The following is a 17578-nucleotide window of genomic DNA, read 5'->3' on the forward strand; positions in this document are numbered from 1 at the left end:
CCAGTCTCTCCTTTTGTGACAATTTTGCCAGCTTCCCACTCTCTCTATCCTCCCATCCCACCTCCAGACATGAGATGCCAACACAATCTCAAGTGTCCACCTGATATAATTAGCTCACTCTTCATCAGCATCTCTCTCCCACCCACTGTCCAGTCCCTTTCATGTCTGATGAGTTGTCTTTGGGGATGGTACCTGTCCTGTGCCAACAGAAGGTCTGGGGACCATGGCCGCTGGGATTCCTCTAGTCTCAGTCAGACCATTAAGTATGGTCTTTTTATGAGAATTTGGGGTCTGCATCCCACTGATCTCCTGCTCCCTCAGGGGTTCTCTGTTGTGCTCCCTGTCAGGGCAGTCATCGATTGGGGCCGGGCACCAACTAGTTCTTCTGGTCTCAGGATGATGTAGGTCTCTGGTTCATGTGGCCCTTTCTGTCTCTTGGGCTCTTAGTTGTCGTGTGATCTTGGTGTTCTTCATTCTCCTTTGCTCCAGGTGGGTTGAGACCAATTGATGCATCTTAGATGGCCGCTTGTTAGCCTTTAAGACCCCAGATGCCACATTTCAAAGTGGGATGCAGAATGTGTTCATGATAGAATTATTTTGCCAATTGACTTAGAAGTCCCCTTAAACCATGGTCCCCAAACCCCCGCCCTTGCTCCGCTGACCTTTGAAGTATTTAGTTTATCCCGGAAACTTCTTTGCTTTTGGTCCAGTCCAATTGAGCTGACCTTCCATCTATTGAGTGTTGTCCTTCCCTTCACCTGAAGCAGTTCTTATCTACTAATTAATCAATAAAAAACCCTCTCTCTCCCTCCCTCCCTCCCCCCCTCGTAACCACAAAAGTATGTGTTCTTCTCAGTTTTTACTATTTCTCAAGATCTTATAATAGTGGTCTTATACAATGTTTGTCCTTATTGCCTCTGACTAATTTCGCTCAGCATAATGCCTTCCAGGTTCCTCCATGTTATGAAATGTTTCAGAGATTCATCACTGTTCTTTATCGATGCGTAGTATTCCATTGTGTGAATATACCACAATTTATTTACCCATTCATCCGTTGATGGACACCGTGGTTGCTTTCAACTTTTTGCTATTGTAAACAGAGCTGCAATAAACATGGGTGTGCATATATCTGTTTGTGTGAAGGCTCTTGTTTCTCTAGGGTATATTCCGAGGAGTGGGATTTCTGGGTTGTATGGTAGTTCTATTTCTAACTGTTTAAGATAACTGCCGGATAGATTTCCAAAGTGGTTGTACCATTTTACATTCCCACCAGCCGTGTATAAGAGTTCCAATCTCTCCGCAGCCCCTCCAACATTTATTATTTTGTGTTTTTTGGATTAATGCCAGCCTTGTTGGAGTGAGATGGAATCTCATCGTAGTTTTAATTTGCATTTCTCTAATGACTAATGATCGAGAGCATTTTCTCATGTATCTGTTGGCTGCCTGAATATCTTCTTTAGTGAAGTGTGTGTTCATATCCTTTGCCCACTTCTTGATTGGGTTGTTTGTCTTTTTGTGGTTGAGTTTTGACAGAATCATATAGATTTTGGAGATCAGGTGCTGGTCTGAGATGTCATAGCTGAAAATTCTTTCCCAGTCTGTAGGTGGTCTTTTTACTCTTTTGGTGAAGTCTTTAGATGAGCATAGGTGTTTGATTTTTTTCTATTAACTTTTATTAAGCTTCAAGTGAACGTTTACAAATCCAATCAGTCTGTCACATATAAGTTTACATACATCTTACTCCGTATTCCCACCTGTTCTTCCCCTGTTGAGTCAGCCCTTTCAGTCTCTCCTTTCGTGACAATTTTGCCAGCTTCCCTCTCTCTCTATCCTCCCATCCACGCTCCAGACAAGAGCTGCCAACACACTCGCAAGTGTCCACCTGATATAATTAGCTCACTCTTCATCAGCGTCTCTCTCCCACCCGCTGACCAGTCCCTTGCATGTCTGATGAGTTGTCTTCGGGGATGGTTCCTGTCCTGTGCCGACAGAAGGTCTGGGGCCCGTGGCTGCCGGGATTCCTCTAGTCTCAGTCAGACCATTAAGTTTGGTCTTTTTATGAGAATTTGGGGTCTGCATCCCACTGATCTCCTGTTCCCTCAGGAGTTCTCTGTTGTGCTCCCTGTCAGGGCAGTCATCGATTGTGGCCGGGCATCAACTAGTTCTTCTGGTCTCAGAATGATGTAGGTCTCTGGTTCATGTGGCTGTTTCTGTCTCTTGAGCTCCTAGTTGTCGTGTGACCTTGGTGTTCTTCATTTTCCTTTGCTCCAGGTGGGTTGAGACCAATTGATGCATCTTAGATGGCCGCTTGTTAGCCTTTAAGACCCCAGACACCACATTTCAAAGTGGGATGCAGAATGTTTTCATAATAGAATTATTTTGCCAATTGACTTAGAAGTCCCCTCAAACCATTTTCCCCAGACCCCCGCCCCTGCACTGCTGACCTTTGAAGCATTTGTTTTATCCCAGAAACTTCTTTGCTTTTGGTCCAGTCCAATTGAGCTGACCTTCCATGTATTGAGTGTTGTCTTTCCCTTCACCCAAAGCAGTTCTTATCTAGTGATTAATTAGTAAAAAACCCTATCCCTCCCTCCCTCCCGCCCCCCTTCGTAAACACAAAAGTATGTGTTCTCAGTTTTTACTATTTCTCAAGATCTTATAATAGTGGTCTTATACAATATTTGTCCTTTTGCCTCTGACTAATTTCGCTCAGCATAATGCCTTCCAGGTTCCTCCATGTTATGAAATGTTTCAGAGATTCGTCACTGTTCTTTATCGATGCGTAGTATTCCATTGTGTGAATATACCACAATTTATTTACCCATTCATCCATTGATGGACACCTTGGTTGCTTCCAAATTTTTGCTATTGTAAAAAGAGCTGCAATAAACATGGGTGTGCATATATCTGTTTGTGTGAAGGCTCTTGTATCTCTAGGGTATATTCCGAGGAGTGGGATTTCTGGGTTGTATGGTAGTTTTATTTCTAACTGTTTAAGATAACGCCAGATAGATTTCCAAAGTGGTTGTACCATTTTACATTCCCACCAGCCATGTATAAGCGTTCCAATCTCTCCACAGTCTCTCCAACATTTATTATTTTGTGTTTTTTTGGATTAATGCCAGCCTTGTTGGAGTGAGATGGAAACTCATCGTAGTTTTAATTTGCATTTCTCTAATGGCTAATGATCGAGAGCAGTTTCTCATGTATCTGTTGGCTGCCTGAATATCTTCTTTAGTGAAGTGTGTGTTCATATCCTTTGCCCACTTCTTGATTGGGTTGTTTGTCTTTTTGTGGTTGGGTTTTGACAGAATCATGTAGATTTTAGAGATCAGGCGCTGGTCTGAGATGTCATAGCTGAAAATTCTTTCCCAGTCTGTAGGTGGTCTTTTTACTCTTTTGGTGAAGTCTTTAGATGAGCATAGATGTTTGATTTTTAGGAGCTCCCAGTTATCGGGTTTCTGTTCGTCATTTTTGGTAATGTTTTGTATTCTGTTTATGCCTTGTATTAGGGCTCCTAAGGTTGTCCCTATTTTTTCTTCCATGATCTTTATCGTTTTAGTCTTTATGTTTAGGTCTTCAATCCACTTGGAGTTAGTTTTTGTGCATGATGTGAGGTATGGGTCCTGTTTCATTTTTTTTGCAAATGGATATCCAGTTATGCCAGCACCATTTGTTAAAAAGACTATCTTTTCCCCAATTAACTGACACTGGTCCTTTGTCAAATATCAGCTGCTCATACGTGGATGGATTTATATCTGGGTTCTCAATTCTGTTCCATTGGTCTATGTGCCTGTTGTTGTACCAGTACCAGGCTGTTTTGACTACTGTGGCTGTATAATAGGTTCTGAAATCAGGTAGAGTGAGGCCTCCCACTTTCTTCTTCTTTTTCAGTAATGCTTTGCTTAACCAAGGCTTCTTTCCCTTCCATATGAAGTTGGTGATTTGTTTCTCTATCACCTTAAAAAATGACATTGGAATTTGGATCGGAAGTGCATTGTATGTATAGATGGCTTTTGGTAGAATAGACATTTTTACTATGTTAAGTCTTCCTATCCATGAACAAGGTATGTTTTTCCGCTTAAGTATGTCCTTTTTAATTTCTTGTAGTAGAGCTTTGTAGTTTTCTTTGTATAGGTCTTTTACATCCTTGGTAAGATTTATTCCTAAGTATTTTATCTTCTTGGGGGCTACTGTGAATGGTATTGATTTAGTTATTTCCTCTTCGGTGTTGTTTTTGTTGATGTAGAGGAATCCAAGTGATTTTTGTATGTTTATTTTATAACCTGAGACTCTGCCAAACTCTTCCATTAGTTTCAGTAGTTTTCTGGAGGATTCCTTAGGGTTGTCTGTGTATAAGATCATGTCATCTGCAAATAGAGATAATTTTACTTCCTCCTTGCCAATCCGGATACCCTTTATTTCTTTGTCTAGCCTAATTGCCCTGGCTAGGACTTCAAGTACGATGTTTAATAAAAGCGGTGATAAAGGGCATCCTTGTCTGGTTCCCGTTCTCAAGGGAAATGCTTTCAGCTTCTCTCTATTTAGAGTGATATTGGCTGTTGGCTTTGCATAGATGCCCTTTATTATGTTGAGGAATTTTCCTTCAATTCCTATTTTGGTGAGAGTTTTTATCATAAATGGGTGTTGGACTTTGTCAAATGCCTTTTCTGCATCAATTGATAAGATCATGTGGTTTTTGTCTTTTGTTTTATTTATGTGATGGATTACATTAATGGTTTTTCTAATATTAAACCAGCTGCATACCTGGTATAAATCCCACTTGATCGTGGTGAATTATTTTTTTGATATGTTGTTGAATTCTATTGGCTAGAATTTTGTTGAGGATTTTTGCATCTATGTTCATGAGGGATATAGGTCTATAATTTTCTTTTTTTGTGATGTCTTTACCTGGTTTTGGTATCAGGGAGATGGTGGCTTCATAGAATGAGTTGGGTAGTATTCCGTCATTTTCTATGCTTTGAAATACTTTCAGTAGTAGTGGTGTTAACTCTTCTCTGAAAGTTTGGTAGAACTCTGCAGTGAAGCCATCCGGGCCAGGGCTTTTTTTTGTTGGGAGTTTTTGGATTACCGTTTCAATCTCTTTTTTTGTTATGGGTCTATTTAGTTGTTCTACTTCTGAATGTGTTAGTTCAGGTAGGCAGTGTTTTTCCAGGAATTCATCTATTTCTTCTAGGTTTGCAAATTTGTTAGAGTACAATTTTTCATAATAATCTGATATGATTCTTTTAATTTCAGTTGGGTCTGTTGTGATGTGGTCCTTCTCGTTTCTTATTCGGGTTATTTGTTTCCTTTCCTGTATTTCTTTAGTCAGTCTAGCCAATGGTTTATCAATTTTGTTAATTTTTTCAAAGAACCAGCTTTTGGCTTTGTTAATTCTTTCAATTGTTTTTCTGTTCTCTAATTCATTTAGTTCAGCTCTAATTTTTATTATTTGTTTTCTTCTGGTGCCTGATGGATTCTTTTGTTGCTCACTTTCTATTTGTTCAAGTTGTAGGGACAGTTCTGTGCTTTTGGCTCTTTCTTCTTTTTGTATGTGTGCATTTATCAATATCAATTGGCCTCTGAGCACTGCTTTTGCTGTGTCCCAGAGGTTTTGATAGGAAGTATTTTCATTCTCGTTGCATTCTATAAATTTCCTTATTCCCTCCTTGATGTCTTCTATAACCCAGTCTTTTTTCAGGAGGCTATTGTTCATTTTCCAAGTATTTGATTTCTTTTCCCTAGTTTTTCTGTTATTGATCTCTAGTTTTATTGCCTTGTGGTCTGAGAAGATGCTTTGTAATATTTCGATGTTTTGGACTCTGCAAAGGTTTATTTTATGATCTAATATGTGGTCTATTCTAGAGAATGTTCCATGTGTGCTAGAAAAAAAAGTATACTTTGCAGCAGTTGGGTGGAGAGTTCTGTATAAGTCAATGAGGTCAAGTTGGTTGATTGTTGTAATTAGGTCTTCCGTGTCTCTATTGAGCTTCTTACTGGATGTCCTGTCCTTCTCCGAAAGTGGTGTGTTGAAGTCTCCTACTATAATTGTGGAGGTGTCTATCTCACTTTTCAATTTTGTTAAAATTTGATTTATGTATCTTGCAGCCCTGTCATTGGGTGCATAAATATTTAATATGGTTATGTCTTCCTGATAAATTGTCCCTTTTATCATTATGTAGTGTCCTTCTTTATCCTTTGTGGTGAATTTAAGTCTAAAGTCTATTTTGTCAGAAATTAATATTGCTACTCCTCTTCTTTTTTGTTTATTGTTTGCTTGATATATTTTTTTCCATCCTTTGAGTTTTAGTTTGTTTTTGTCTGTAAGTCTAAGGTGTGTCTCTTGTAGGCAGCATATAGATGGATCGTGTTTCTTTATCCAGTTCGAGACTCTCTGTCTCTTTATTGGTGCATTTAGTCCATTTACGTTCAGCGTAATTATAGATTAATAAGTGTTTAGTGTTGTCATTTTGATGCCTTTTTATGTGTGTTGTTGACAATTTCATTTTTCCACATACTTTTTTGTGCTGAGACTTTTTTCTTAGTAAATTGTGAGATCCTCGTTTTCATAGTGTTTGACTTTATGTTTGTTGAGTCGTTACGTTTTTCTTGGCTTTTATCTTGAGTTATGGAGTTGTTATACCTTTTTGTGGTTACCTTATTATTTACCCCTATTTTTCTAAGTAAAAACCTAACTTGTATTGTTCTATATCGCCTTGTATCACTCTCCATATGGCAGTTCTATGCCTTCTGTATTTAGTCCCTCTTTTTATTATTGTGATCTTTTACATATTGACTTCTGTGATTCCCTGTTATGAGTATTTTTTTTTAATTAATCTTAATTTGTTTTTGTGATTTCCCTGTTTGAGTTGATATCAGGATGTTCTGTTTTGTGATCTTGTGTTGTGCTGGTATCTGATATTATTGGTTTTCTGACCAAACAATATCCTTTAGTGTTTCTTATAGCTTTGGTTTGGTTTTTGCAAATTGTCTAAACTTGTGTTTATCTGTAAATATCTTAATTTTGCCTTCATTTTTCAGAGAGAGTTTTGCTGGATATATGATCCTTGGCTGGCAGTTTTTCTCCTTCACTGCTCTGTATATGTCGTCCCATTCCCTTCTTGCCTGCATGGTTTCTGCTGAGTAGTCTGAACTTATTCTTATTGATTCTCCCTTGAAGGAAACCTTTCTTTTCTCCCTGGCTGCTTTTAAAATTTTCTGTTTGTCTTTGCTTTTGGTGAGTTTGATGATAATATGCCTTGGTGTTTTTCTTTTTGGATCAATCTTAAATGGGGTTTGATGAGCATCTTGGATAGATATCCTTTCGTCTTTCATGATGTCAGGGAAGTTTTGTGTCAGGAGTTCTTCAACTATTTTCTCTGTGTTTTCTGTCCTCCATCCCTGTTCTGGGACTCCAATCACCCACAGGTTATCCTTCTTGATAGAGTCCCACATGATTCTTAGGGTTTCTTCATTTTTTTTTAATTCTTTTATCTGATTTTTTTTTCAGCTATGTTGGTGTTAATTCCCTGGTCCCCCAGATGTCCCAGTCTGCATTCTAATTGCTCGAGTCTGCTCCTCTGACTTCCTATTGTGTTGTCTAATGCTGTAGTTTTATTGTTAATCTTTTGGATTTCTGAATGCTGTCTCTCTATGGATTCTTGCAACTTATTAATTTTTCCAGTATGTTCTTGAATAATCTTTTTGAGTTCTTCAACAGTTTTATCAGTGTGTTCCTTGGCTTTTTCTGCAGTTTGACTTATTTCGTTTCTGATGTCTTGAAGCATTCTGTAAATTAGTTTTTTATATTCTGTATCTGATAATTCCAGGATTGTATCTTCATTTGGGAAAGATTTTGATTCTTTTGTTTGGGGGGTTGTAGAAGCTGTCATGGTCTGCTTCTTTATGTGGTTTGATATGGACTGCTGTCTCCGAGCCATCACTGGGAAACTAGTTTTTCCCGAAAATCTGCTAAAAAAAATGCAGTCAGATCCCTAACAGAATTGTCTTTGGATTATAACTGCCACCTTGTTCCTTGTAAGGATGAAAGTCTGAGATTTGGATCATATATGCTTGACTGTAGCTGGTTCTGTGTTTTTAGTCTAATTAGGGGTGGATTTTTGGTCCCTCGGTTTTTTTTTTGTTGTTGTTGTTCCTTCTTTCAGGCCGAAAGAGTGGGTTAGGAAAAGACCAAAAGAAAAAAAAAGGGGGGAAAGCAAAGCCGCTGCGGAACCAGAGCCGTTCTCCCTCTGGCTCAGGGAATTCCAATGTTAATGAAGCTGCCTGGGGAGGGTGGGGGAGGGATCAGAGAGATAGGAGAGTAGCACCTCGGAATATAGCCAGAGTTGCTTGTCTTGCTTGGAATGACTATTATATCTGAGATTCCCGTGGGGCATGTCGCCTATGTGTTGGCTGTGTGGAGATTGCCCCCGGGCGTCTGGCCCTCTGAAGCCACCCGCTGCCAGTGCAAATCCTGGCGTCAAGGTTCCCCTGCTGGGACGCTTTACTCCCGGCTCCAAAATCAGTCGCTGCCTCCCGGGGACTTCTCGTCCCGCCAGCCGCGTCACCGCGCCGCCTCCACGAACAGACTGGGCCCCCTCCTGGGGTTAGTTCAAGGGAGTGGAGCAGCTCCCTGTGCTTGCACCGTGCCAGCGCCCAGTCAAAATCCCGGGAGGACGATTCCCCGGCTGGGACACTGCTCTCCCAGCCCCAAGACCAGTCACTGCTTCCCGGGGACTTCTCCCACCGGCTGCGTCGCTACGCTGCCTGCGCGAACCGGCTGGCCCCCTCCTGGGGTGAGTTCGGGGGGTAGGGCTGGGCCCCTTGTTTGCGCCGTCAGCTCCCCTGGGCTCTGCCCTAGATCAGGCGCCAAAGGTTACCTGACTGGGACGCTGGCTCCCGGCTCTGAAAACAATTGCTGCTTCCCCGTATTTGTTCGTTTTCCGTCTCTAAATCTGTGTTTGTTGTTCAGGGTTCGTAGATTGTTATGTACGTGATCGATTCACTTGTTTTTCCGAGTCTTTGTTGCAAGAGGGATCCGAGGTAGTGTCTACCTAGTCCGCCATCTTGGCCCCGCTCCTTCATGATAGCTTTTTTTTACTCCAGTTTACCTAATTAAGTTATAAAACATCTTATTAAAGATTTTATTTTCCTTGGAAAGTGCCATTTTCTTACAACTACTAGAGTTTATTTTCTTTGACAGAGTATTCTTCAAATTCTGTATTTTGAAGATATTTAAATTTTGTCTCCAAATTATGGCTGCCTCTCGGTACACAAGATCTGGAAGCAGTGATATATGAAATATGTATTGATAACAGAAATATAGTATCTTATCATAAGGCCCACTTAATGGTTCATTCCTCTCTATTCTCTATACAATTTTGTTATTTTATTAATAGCTTTCTTAGAGATGTTCATATTAGTGTTAAATTTTAATGTAATATTACAAAGCATAAGCTTAAATAAGTTCTAGAAAAAGAGTATCAGTAATTTTTGTGTTTGCTAAGTGTACTTAAGTTGTCTGGTTTTTATCAAAAACAATATACATGAAATCTCTTAGTGGGTACTTTCATTCAGCAACACATACAGTTAAATACAATTTCAGCTATTTAACATTGTTCCTTATTTAAATTGAAATTGCCCACAGGGTAAACCATACCAAAAACTAGTTAACTTCTACTGCCACTTAAATTCTTACATGCTATAAATAGTAAATAGTGAAGTGTAAAGTAGAATGGTCAAAAGGATAAGCTCTCAGTCTACTTGATTTTATTCTTTGAACAGTACATTTACCTAATTTGCAATTTATCATCATTATTGGTGAGATATATATTGTGTTGACGTCCCATAAGAACACAAAATAACTTTTTTTTTTTTTTTTAAATCAAGCTAGTGACTTTTTCAGACTTATTCCAGTCTAAACAGAGTCCTAATAATGCATCAGTGGAGAAAATCCAGGTGTGGATGTTTACAGATTCTAGAATACAGGTTATTTTAAAGCAGCCTTTGCAAGGTGATAAAATGATTTCACAATAACTTTGGATTGGTGGGTACAGTGAGGTAAGGATCTCGAAGCAAGTAATGATGGGTAACCTTAGCAATTTTTGTGGATTTGTAATCCTATCCTTCAGGAGTAAATATTTACTAAGTCAAACAGTTATTTTGTTTGTCATATTGCTTTACATAGGGAAAGGAAACCAAATGTTATCCTAATTCCTAGATGTTTGCCATGAAGACAGAATCTCCTTTATAGCTATGAAGTCAGGGGATTTTAGATTTCTGCCTCTTGTCTATTAAGATGCTTGCTATCTAAATAGACAGATTTCAAGTCTTAGTTACTATAAATAAAGCTGTGTGAATAGCCTGTACAAATATTTTTGTGGCCAATACACATCTATGTTCAAGAAAAACATAAGGCGGTGTTATAGAATATATACCTGTGAAAAAGAGTATGCGTAAAAGTCATTGTGGAAAATATCGCTTTATTTCTTGAAAACTGTATGTCACTAAGTAAATCACAAAGAAATTGCTGTTTTCCCTATGTTTAATTATCAGCGAACCCATTCACATTTTCAGGTTGTCCTCTACCCCCTTTTTTTCTTTCTTTTTAATAGCATTTCATGTGTTGGATAACAACCTGGGTTTTTTTTGTTCGTTTGTTTTTTGGCATTTTATTTTTAGCTTGCAAAATGTTATAGAATGCATTTCTATGTAATGTCAAAGCTTTTGAAGATGTTAGCTCTGTTTCACATTCAGGCAGTCTTGATGCCTGGGTTTGAAAGAGTGCTTTAAAAACAGGCATCATTAAAGTGGCTCATAAATATAAACAGAGACTTGTAGATAATGATGTATGCACATAATGATATACCCACCAAGAGATCAGTTAATAGCTGGAACAAAATTCATGAATAAATACCTAGAAAACTAACAAGTTATTATAATGAATTGGCCACATGAAATCACATTGCATCCCAAGGTAGTTGTAGAGTTTAGCCAATTTTACCAAATTGTAGTTAGATATTAAAATCTTAAATGGGTGACTAAAAAAACCCAAAAACAAATGCACTGCCGTCGAGTCGATTCCAGCTCATAGCGACCCTATAGGACAGAGTAGAACTGCCCCACAGAGTTTCCAAGGAGCACCTGGCAGATTCGAACTGCTGACCTTTTGGTTAGCAGCCATAGCACTCAACCACTATGCCACCAGGGTTTCCAATGGGTGACTAAGGACACAAAAAAGCACGAGTAAGTTTAAAGAATTATAGTTAAAAGATAGCAAAAGGGGAAGAAAAATATCTAGGAAAATAGTAGAAACATAGAGATTAAAACATCTTAATGAGCCCCTGAGTATCTGAAAATTATCATATGGCATTGTTGGGTAGAAGCTATCTGTGTCATACACTCCACTATTTGATCAAAGGGCCTTTAGTTCTGGCTGGCTCTTACAGAAAATTATCTGCTTGGGGAGAGTTCTTATCTTCAGGTTTATGGCTGAGACAGGTCTTCGATAATTTATCGATGATGTATTTGTCCTTAATTTAAACCCACAGATACAAGGATCAACACCCTAGAAGTTTACGTAATTTTAATTGTTAACATTCCTCCACCATGTCCTTTATATTGAGGCTCAAGATCTTTTCTCTTCTTTTTTTTTTTGTTGCTCTGACAGCTGTCATGTAAGAGAAAATATTCTTAAACACTATTAGATTGTAAATAGTGGGATCCTTTCTTGACATTTAATAAACAATTTATAGAAAGTAATCAATGATTATTCTAGGAGTGGTGGTTTTTTTTTATTGTTGTTAGTTTTCATTGAGTCTTTGTGTCATTCTAGAAGTAGAAAGATATAAACAGTGATGATATTGGGGAATTCCAAGGGATTTCACTTACACCGTAAGTATAGGTTGTCTATCTGTAATTGTCAAGAGTACTGGTATCTTGTATCCTTAGAAAAAATTCTAATTTATACCTTTATCATCAGTGTATATTATATTATTGAATTATTATAAACTTTAACAATCCCTTTAAGAAACAGATAAACAAATTTTTGCTTTCACACATATCCCTACTTCTTTATAATCTTTTGTATTAATTGCACCCTTTAACCAAAGTAGCCAACTTTGTTTTTCAAAACCAAAAACCCATTGCTCTTGAGTCAATTCCAACTCATAGTGACCCTATAGGACAGAGTAGAACTGCCCCATAGGGTTTCCAAGGAGCAGCTGGTGGATTCAACTGCCAACCTTTTAGTTAGCAGCCGAACTCTTAACCAGAGTTAACAAGAAAACAAGACCTGTCTTGTTCATCTCTCCCACCTCCACCAAAGGGCAGGCATATTTTATCAAATTTAATCACAAAATATAATTTAAAATATTTTGTACATTCTGTTTATCTCCTGCCATTTTCTGTGTAAAATAAAGAACTAGAAAAATTTAAAACTATTTCAATGTCCAAGATTCATAACTTTTTCTTAGAAATTGAAAAAGGCAAATAAGTTTCCCATTAATTAATTCAATTTAATGTTTGTCTAGTCTCTTAAAGTTCCCCAAAGAAATAAAAATTATAATGTAAGTGAACACATCCTTTTATGATTTGTGGCACTACAAGAATTCAAAAAAATTCAAACCCTTTAAAAGATATCACTGTTGCAATTTTTTTTTTAATTAAACAAATTTATATTTTGGTAATCCGAATACACATGGTCTCCAGGAGTAAAAATGTACTCAACAGCAACCGGTTAAATAGTTTATGAAGTAAATGATAACTTACCAGACTGCTACCACTAATGTAAAGTTTAAAATATGAGAAATTAAACTCTTCATGTATTCACTAGAGTATTGTGCTAACGTTGCTTTAACATGGTGGCAAATCAAGAAGGCATAGAGTTCATTTAAACTAAAAAGAAACCACTCTAATTGGTCTAAAGATTTGTCTAAATATGAAGAATAGTATGTAAACTCTTTTTGATAGAAACGACTCTGTTTTCATGTGTCAAAATTTTAAAGACTTTTGAGTACGTGACATGAAACTACTTATCTAAAATCTAAGATAATATCCAAAATTATAGTTAAGCTGTTTTTGTCTCAGTTATAGTTTGGCAAAGAAAAACATATAAAAGAAGGGCATACGTTTTGTTTATTTATTTTTTTTCTTTTTTATTTGGGATATTTTAACTGTTGATCTAGATATGACATTTCTTGTGTGTATGCCTAATGACGGAACAGTACTTTTTTATTTTATTTTTATAATTATCAACTAGTCCTTAAATTTTTTCAAGAGAGATAAAAAATAAGGGATGGAAAGTGTTTGAAAAAATAGAATTGAGAACGAGCCAGCTTCAGACATATATAAATTTATCCCTATAAAACCTAATTTATTTTTCCTTTATAAGAAAAGGGAAAGGTTTAGGTGTAGGAACATTTTTTCACTTACATAGATATTAAAAGATATCTCTTGTTTAGTTTCTAAAGACCACTGATATCTTGTTAGAAATAGATATTCTATTTGGTTTTTAAAAACAAACTTTTTACTGAAAAAGTAAAATAGTAGTCCTCTTAAAACTTCCTTTTGGAGATTCCCTATCCTATTCCATACCATTTTTATCTTTATGTATTTACTTATCTTATTTAGTGTTCAGGATGAAAGTGGGTAGTAGGAACACAGGCAAGGCTATATTATACAAGAAAGGGAACAGGGCCAAGAATTTAATTAAATATCTTCATTTTCATAATTCCAAGTCATCTGGTAACTAATATACCAGACTGCTTATCAGCCTTAGAGCTCTAGTGTTATCTTTCTCACGTTATATATGAGTGTTTTATATCTTTTTATGTTCTTCATGATGTCTCCTCCAGTAATTTATGTATTAGAGTGGCTAAATAAATATATTTAAGATTAAAAATTATACCCTTAAAATTAATTACTTAATTACGTACTGCCATTATGTATTAATTTATTTATTCAATAAACTTTTGTGCGTAGATGTGGCATTTTTTCGCACTAATGTAGATTAAAAAGTCAGTGAGTCAATGTTAAATTTTCTACTTATTACGTTTCGAAATTTATGCAAGAGATTTAACAGCCACTGCAAATGCAACAGGTTCCATTCTAAAAGAGAAAGCAAGACTGAAAGAATGAAGGAAAAATGGAACTCAAAGAGGGACTAAAAAAACCAAAAATAAAAGATACATTGGATGTGTTGAAAGAAATGTACACAGAGGAATTTAAGGGGACATAAACGTGTTATTAGGTGCCTTCAAGTCAGTTCCGACTCATAGCAACCCCGTGTACAACAGAACAAAACACTGCTTAATCCTGAGCCATCCTCGTGATCATTGTTATGCTTCAGCCCATTGCTGCAGCCGCTGTGTCCATCCATCTCATTGAGGATCTTCCTCTTTTTCCCCGACCTCTACTCTACCAAACATGATGTCCTTCTCCAAGTACTGATCCCTCCTAAGAACATGTCTAAAGTATGTGTGGTGAAGCCTCACCACCTTGCTTCTAAGGAGCATTCTGGCTATACTATCTGAATACCAGCGGCATAGCTTCCAGCATCACAGCAACACTCAAGCCCCTACAGTAGGACAAACTGACAGATGTGTGAGGGACATAAACCTGGTGTAGCAAAAAAAGAAAGAGCAAGGTAGAAACATAATACAGCCTACAGGTTCTGTCACACTGTTTTATTCCATCAAGTTTTGGATTTTTTGTATACAATTTCTTAGTTTTCCCTATTAGAAAATATACTTTACCTGATATAAAGCTTTAAAAATGCTTGTATCCTTGAAGAAATGTTAGGAAGATAGGTTTTTTATTTTTTTTTTTTTCATTTTCTTTGAGGTTCTTGAATTTGAAAGTGGTTGAAATTATACCCGGAACATCTTAAATATATACATACTTAGGATAGGCTTGCTATGACCTAATATATTGAAGGTTATTTTTCAGTTTCCTTCATCAGATAAGTTTATGACCAACACAGACAATTATACTTGATTTATAATCAGTCTTTCTAAGAAGAAATGGAATGAAAAAAAGGGATGCCTTAGAAGTCTCTTTAAACTCTGTGTAGTGTAATGATACCAAATGTTATGGTATGAACTGTGTACCCCAAAAATGTGTGTCAGCTTGGCTAGGCCATGATTTCCAGTGTTGTGTGATTGTCTACCATTTTGTCATCTGATGTGACTTTCCTATGTGTCTTAAATCCTGCCTCTATGATGCTAAAGAGGCAGGATTAGAGGCAGTTATTGAGGCAAGGCTCAATCTATAAGTTTAGGTTGTTTCTTAGGTCAATCACTTTTAAGATATAAAAGAGAGAAGTGAGCAGAGAGGAAAGGGACCTCACACCACTGAGAAAGTAGTCACAGAAGCATAGTGCTTCCTTTGGCCCTGGTGCCCCTGTGCAGAGAAGCTCCTAGACCAGGGGAAGATTGATGACAAAAACCTTTCTCTAGAGCCGACAGAGAAAGAAAGCCTTCCCTTGAAGCTGGCACCCTGAATTTGGACTTCTAGCCTACTAGACTGTGAGAGAATACACTTCTGTTTGTTAAAGCCATCCACTGGTGGTAGCTCTGTTGTAGCAGTACTACATAACTAAGACACCAAATAATATTGGATCAAAAGAATTACCATTCTGTTTCTTTGGAAGCCATGAATTTTAATCATATTTATTTGTCAATGTAATGAATTCATATTACATTCTGCCTCTTTCTTTGTATGGAGTGATATCATCGGAACTCAGCTTCTAATTTTATCTACTGATATCATATGTACATTCCTTTAAAAATATTATTAACAGTGATTGTATATTATTCACAGATATTGGCTGATCTAGAAAACCATGCATTATTTAAGAATGATCTGGAATGTCAAAAGCTGATTCTAGAAGCAATGAAATACCATCTATTGCCAGAAAGAAGAACTTTAATGCAAAGTCCAAGAACTAAACCTAGAAAATCTACAGTTGGAACTCTGTATGCTGTAGGAGGAATGGATAACAACAAAGGTAAATTATTCTTGATCTGTGTGTAATACACATTGTATGTCATACCGCAGAACAATTTTAGTATTGTAATTGGTTTGACACCAACAAACCTCATATAAACTTAGCTTTATCCATTATGATTTAAGATTCAAGGGAACATTACATGGGCTTCTCTTATTTTCAGTATGTATTTCCTGTTTCTGTTTGTTATCTGTCTTTAAATCCTTACCCATTTCTTGTGTACTATGTACATGAGGACACTTCATATGAAATTAAAAGGGGATTTGAAATGCTTAGAAAACACAGGCCAAATAATTTGTTGGCTGTATTGAGAACTAACTTTCATTTCTAGCGGAAAGTGATATTATGTGCCAGGCACATGCTTGCTGAGAGTTCAATTAAGAAGAAAAGAGATTCTGATTTTGAGGAGCTTAGAGTCACACTTAGAAACCAGACAAGTAAATAGTGTGACTTGTCTGGTTTTACAAATTTAATTTTGCTTACCAATTTATTCCTTCAAAAAGGGAGTGGTTTGTTTAAAAACTAAATGTATTCATTCGAAGGTTGTATTCTTACTTTTATATAGTTATTGGAAAAATCTCCATGAATATTTATTCTTTTTTGCCTTCTTATGTGTATCTTAATTTCCTTGAATAAGTGCACAAATTATATTAAAAAAATGAATTTGCATATTTTGTTTTTAATAAATGATACAATTAGATATAATATATTTAGAGTACATGTAAAAATATAATTAAAAATAATAGAGGCTAATAAAGCACTGAAGCTTTTTTAAAGGAACTTGGTTATTAAAGAAGTAACATAAAGTAATTGGAAAACCTGGTGGTGTGGTGGTTAAGAATTCAGCTGCTAACCTAAAGGATGGCAGTTCGAATCCACCAGGCACTCCCGGAAAACTCTATAGGGCAGTTCTACCCTGTCATATAGGGTCTCTGTTAGTTGGATTTGACTTGTAGGCAACAGGTTTTATTTTTTGTTTATAGAGTAATTAAACTTACTTTACAGTGAGTTGAGATCCCAAAATGGTAACTAAAGGGAAACTATGTAATCAATTGAGAAAGATATATAATTGCATTTATTGTCTGTCAAAGAGATGTCTAGTGGCTTTTAGATGGTTTTCACTAGCTTGTTTCAGAAATTTAGTTCCTATTCACTGGGAAGTTGCTTTTTCAGTAATGTATTATGAGTCAGAACAGACTTGAGGCTAATGGGCTTAGAGTGTTAACATATGAAAATTAAAGAAGTGTAAAGAAACTAGAATCCCTTTACAAGTACATAGAAAATCGAAAGATTAAAAGGGTAAACATCACCACATGAGGTGGACAGAGTTAAATGTAAGAAAGAATATGATAATAAGATGTTGATGAAGATGTAGGAAAACTGTTTTGGAGCCCTGGTGGCGCAGTGACTAAGAGCTACAGCAAGCTACAGCTGCTAGCCAAAAGGTCAGCAGTTCGAATCCACCAGCTGCTCCTTGGAAACCCTATGGAGCAGTTGTATTCTGCCCTATAGGGTCACTATGTGTCAGAATCGACTTGACGACAATAGGTATGGGTATGGTATGCAAGT

At 36.9% G+C, this 17578-nt stretch overlaps 1 protein-coding gene across 2 annotated transcripts in view; it reads left to right on the plus strand.

Moving 5' to 3' along the window:
• The window catches only part of KLHL1 (kelch like family member 1), a 487627-nt gene that overhangs the window by 332707 nt on the left and 137342 nt on the right, over positions 1-17578 (plus strand). For both annotated transcript variants that reach the window (XM_003409439.3, XM_010589423.3), the window contains one exon: positions 15823-16009. In XM_003409439.3, the coding sequence (XP_003409487.2) occupies positions 15823-16009 (187 nt within the window). The remainder of the gene's footprint in view (positions 1-15822; positions 16010-17578) is intronic.

Source organism: Loxodonta africana, chromosome 17, assembly GCF_030014295.1.
Source record: "Loxodonta africana isolate mLoxAfr1 chromosome 17, mLoxAfr1.hap2, whole genome shotgun sequence".
Classification (NCBI taxonomy): domain Eukaryota; kingdom Metazoa; phylum Chordata; class Mammalia; order Proboscidea; family Elephantidae; genus Loxodonta; species Loxodonta africana.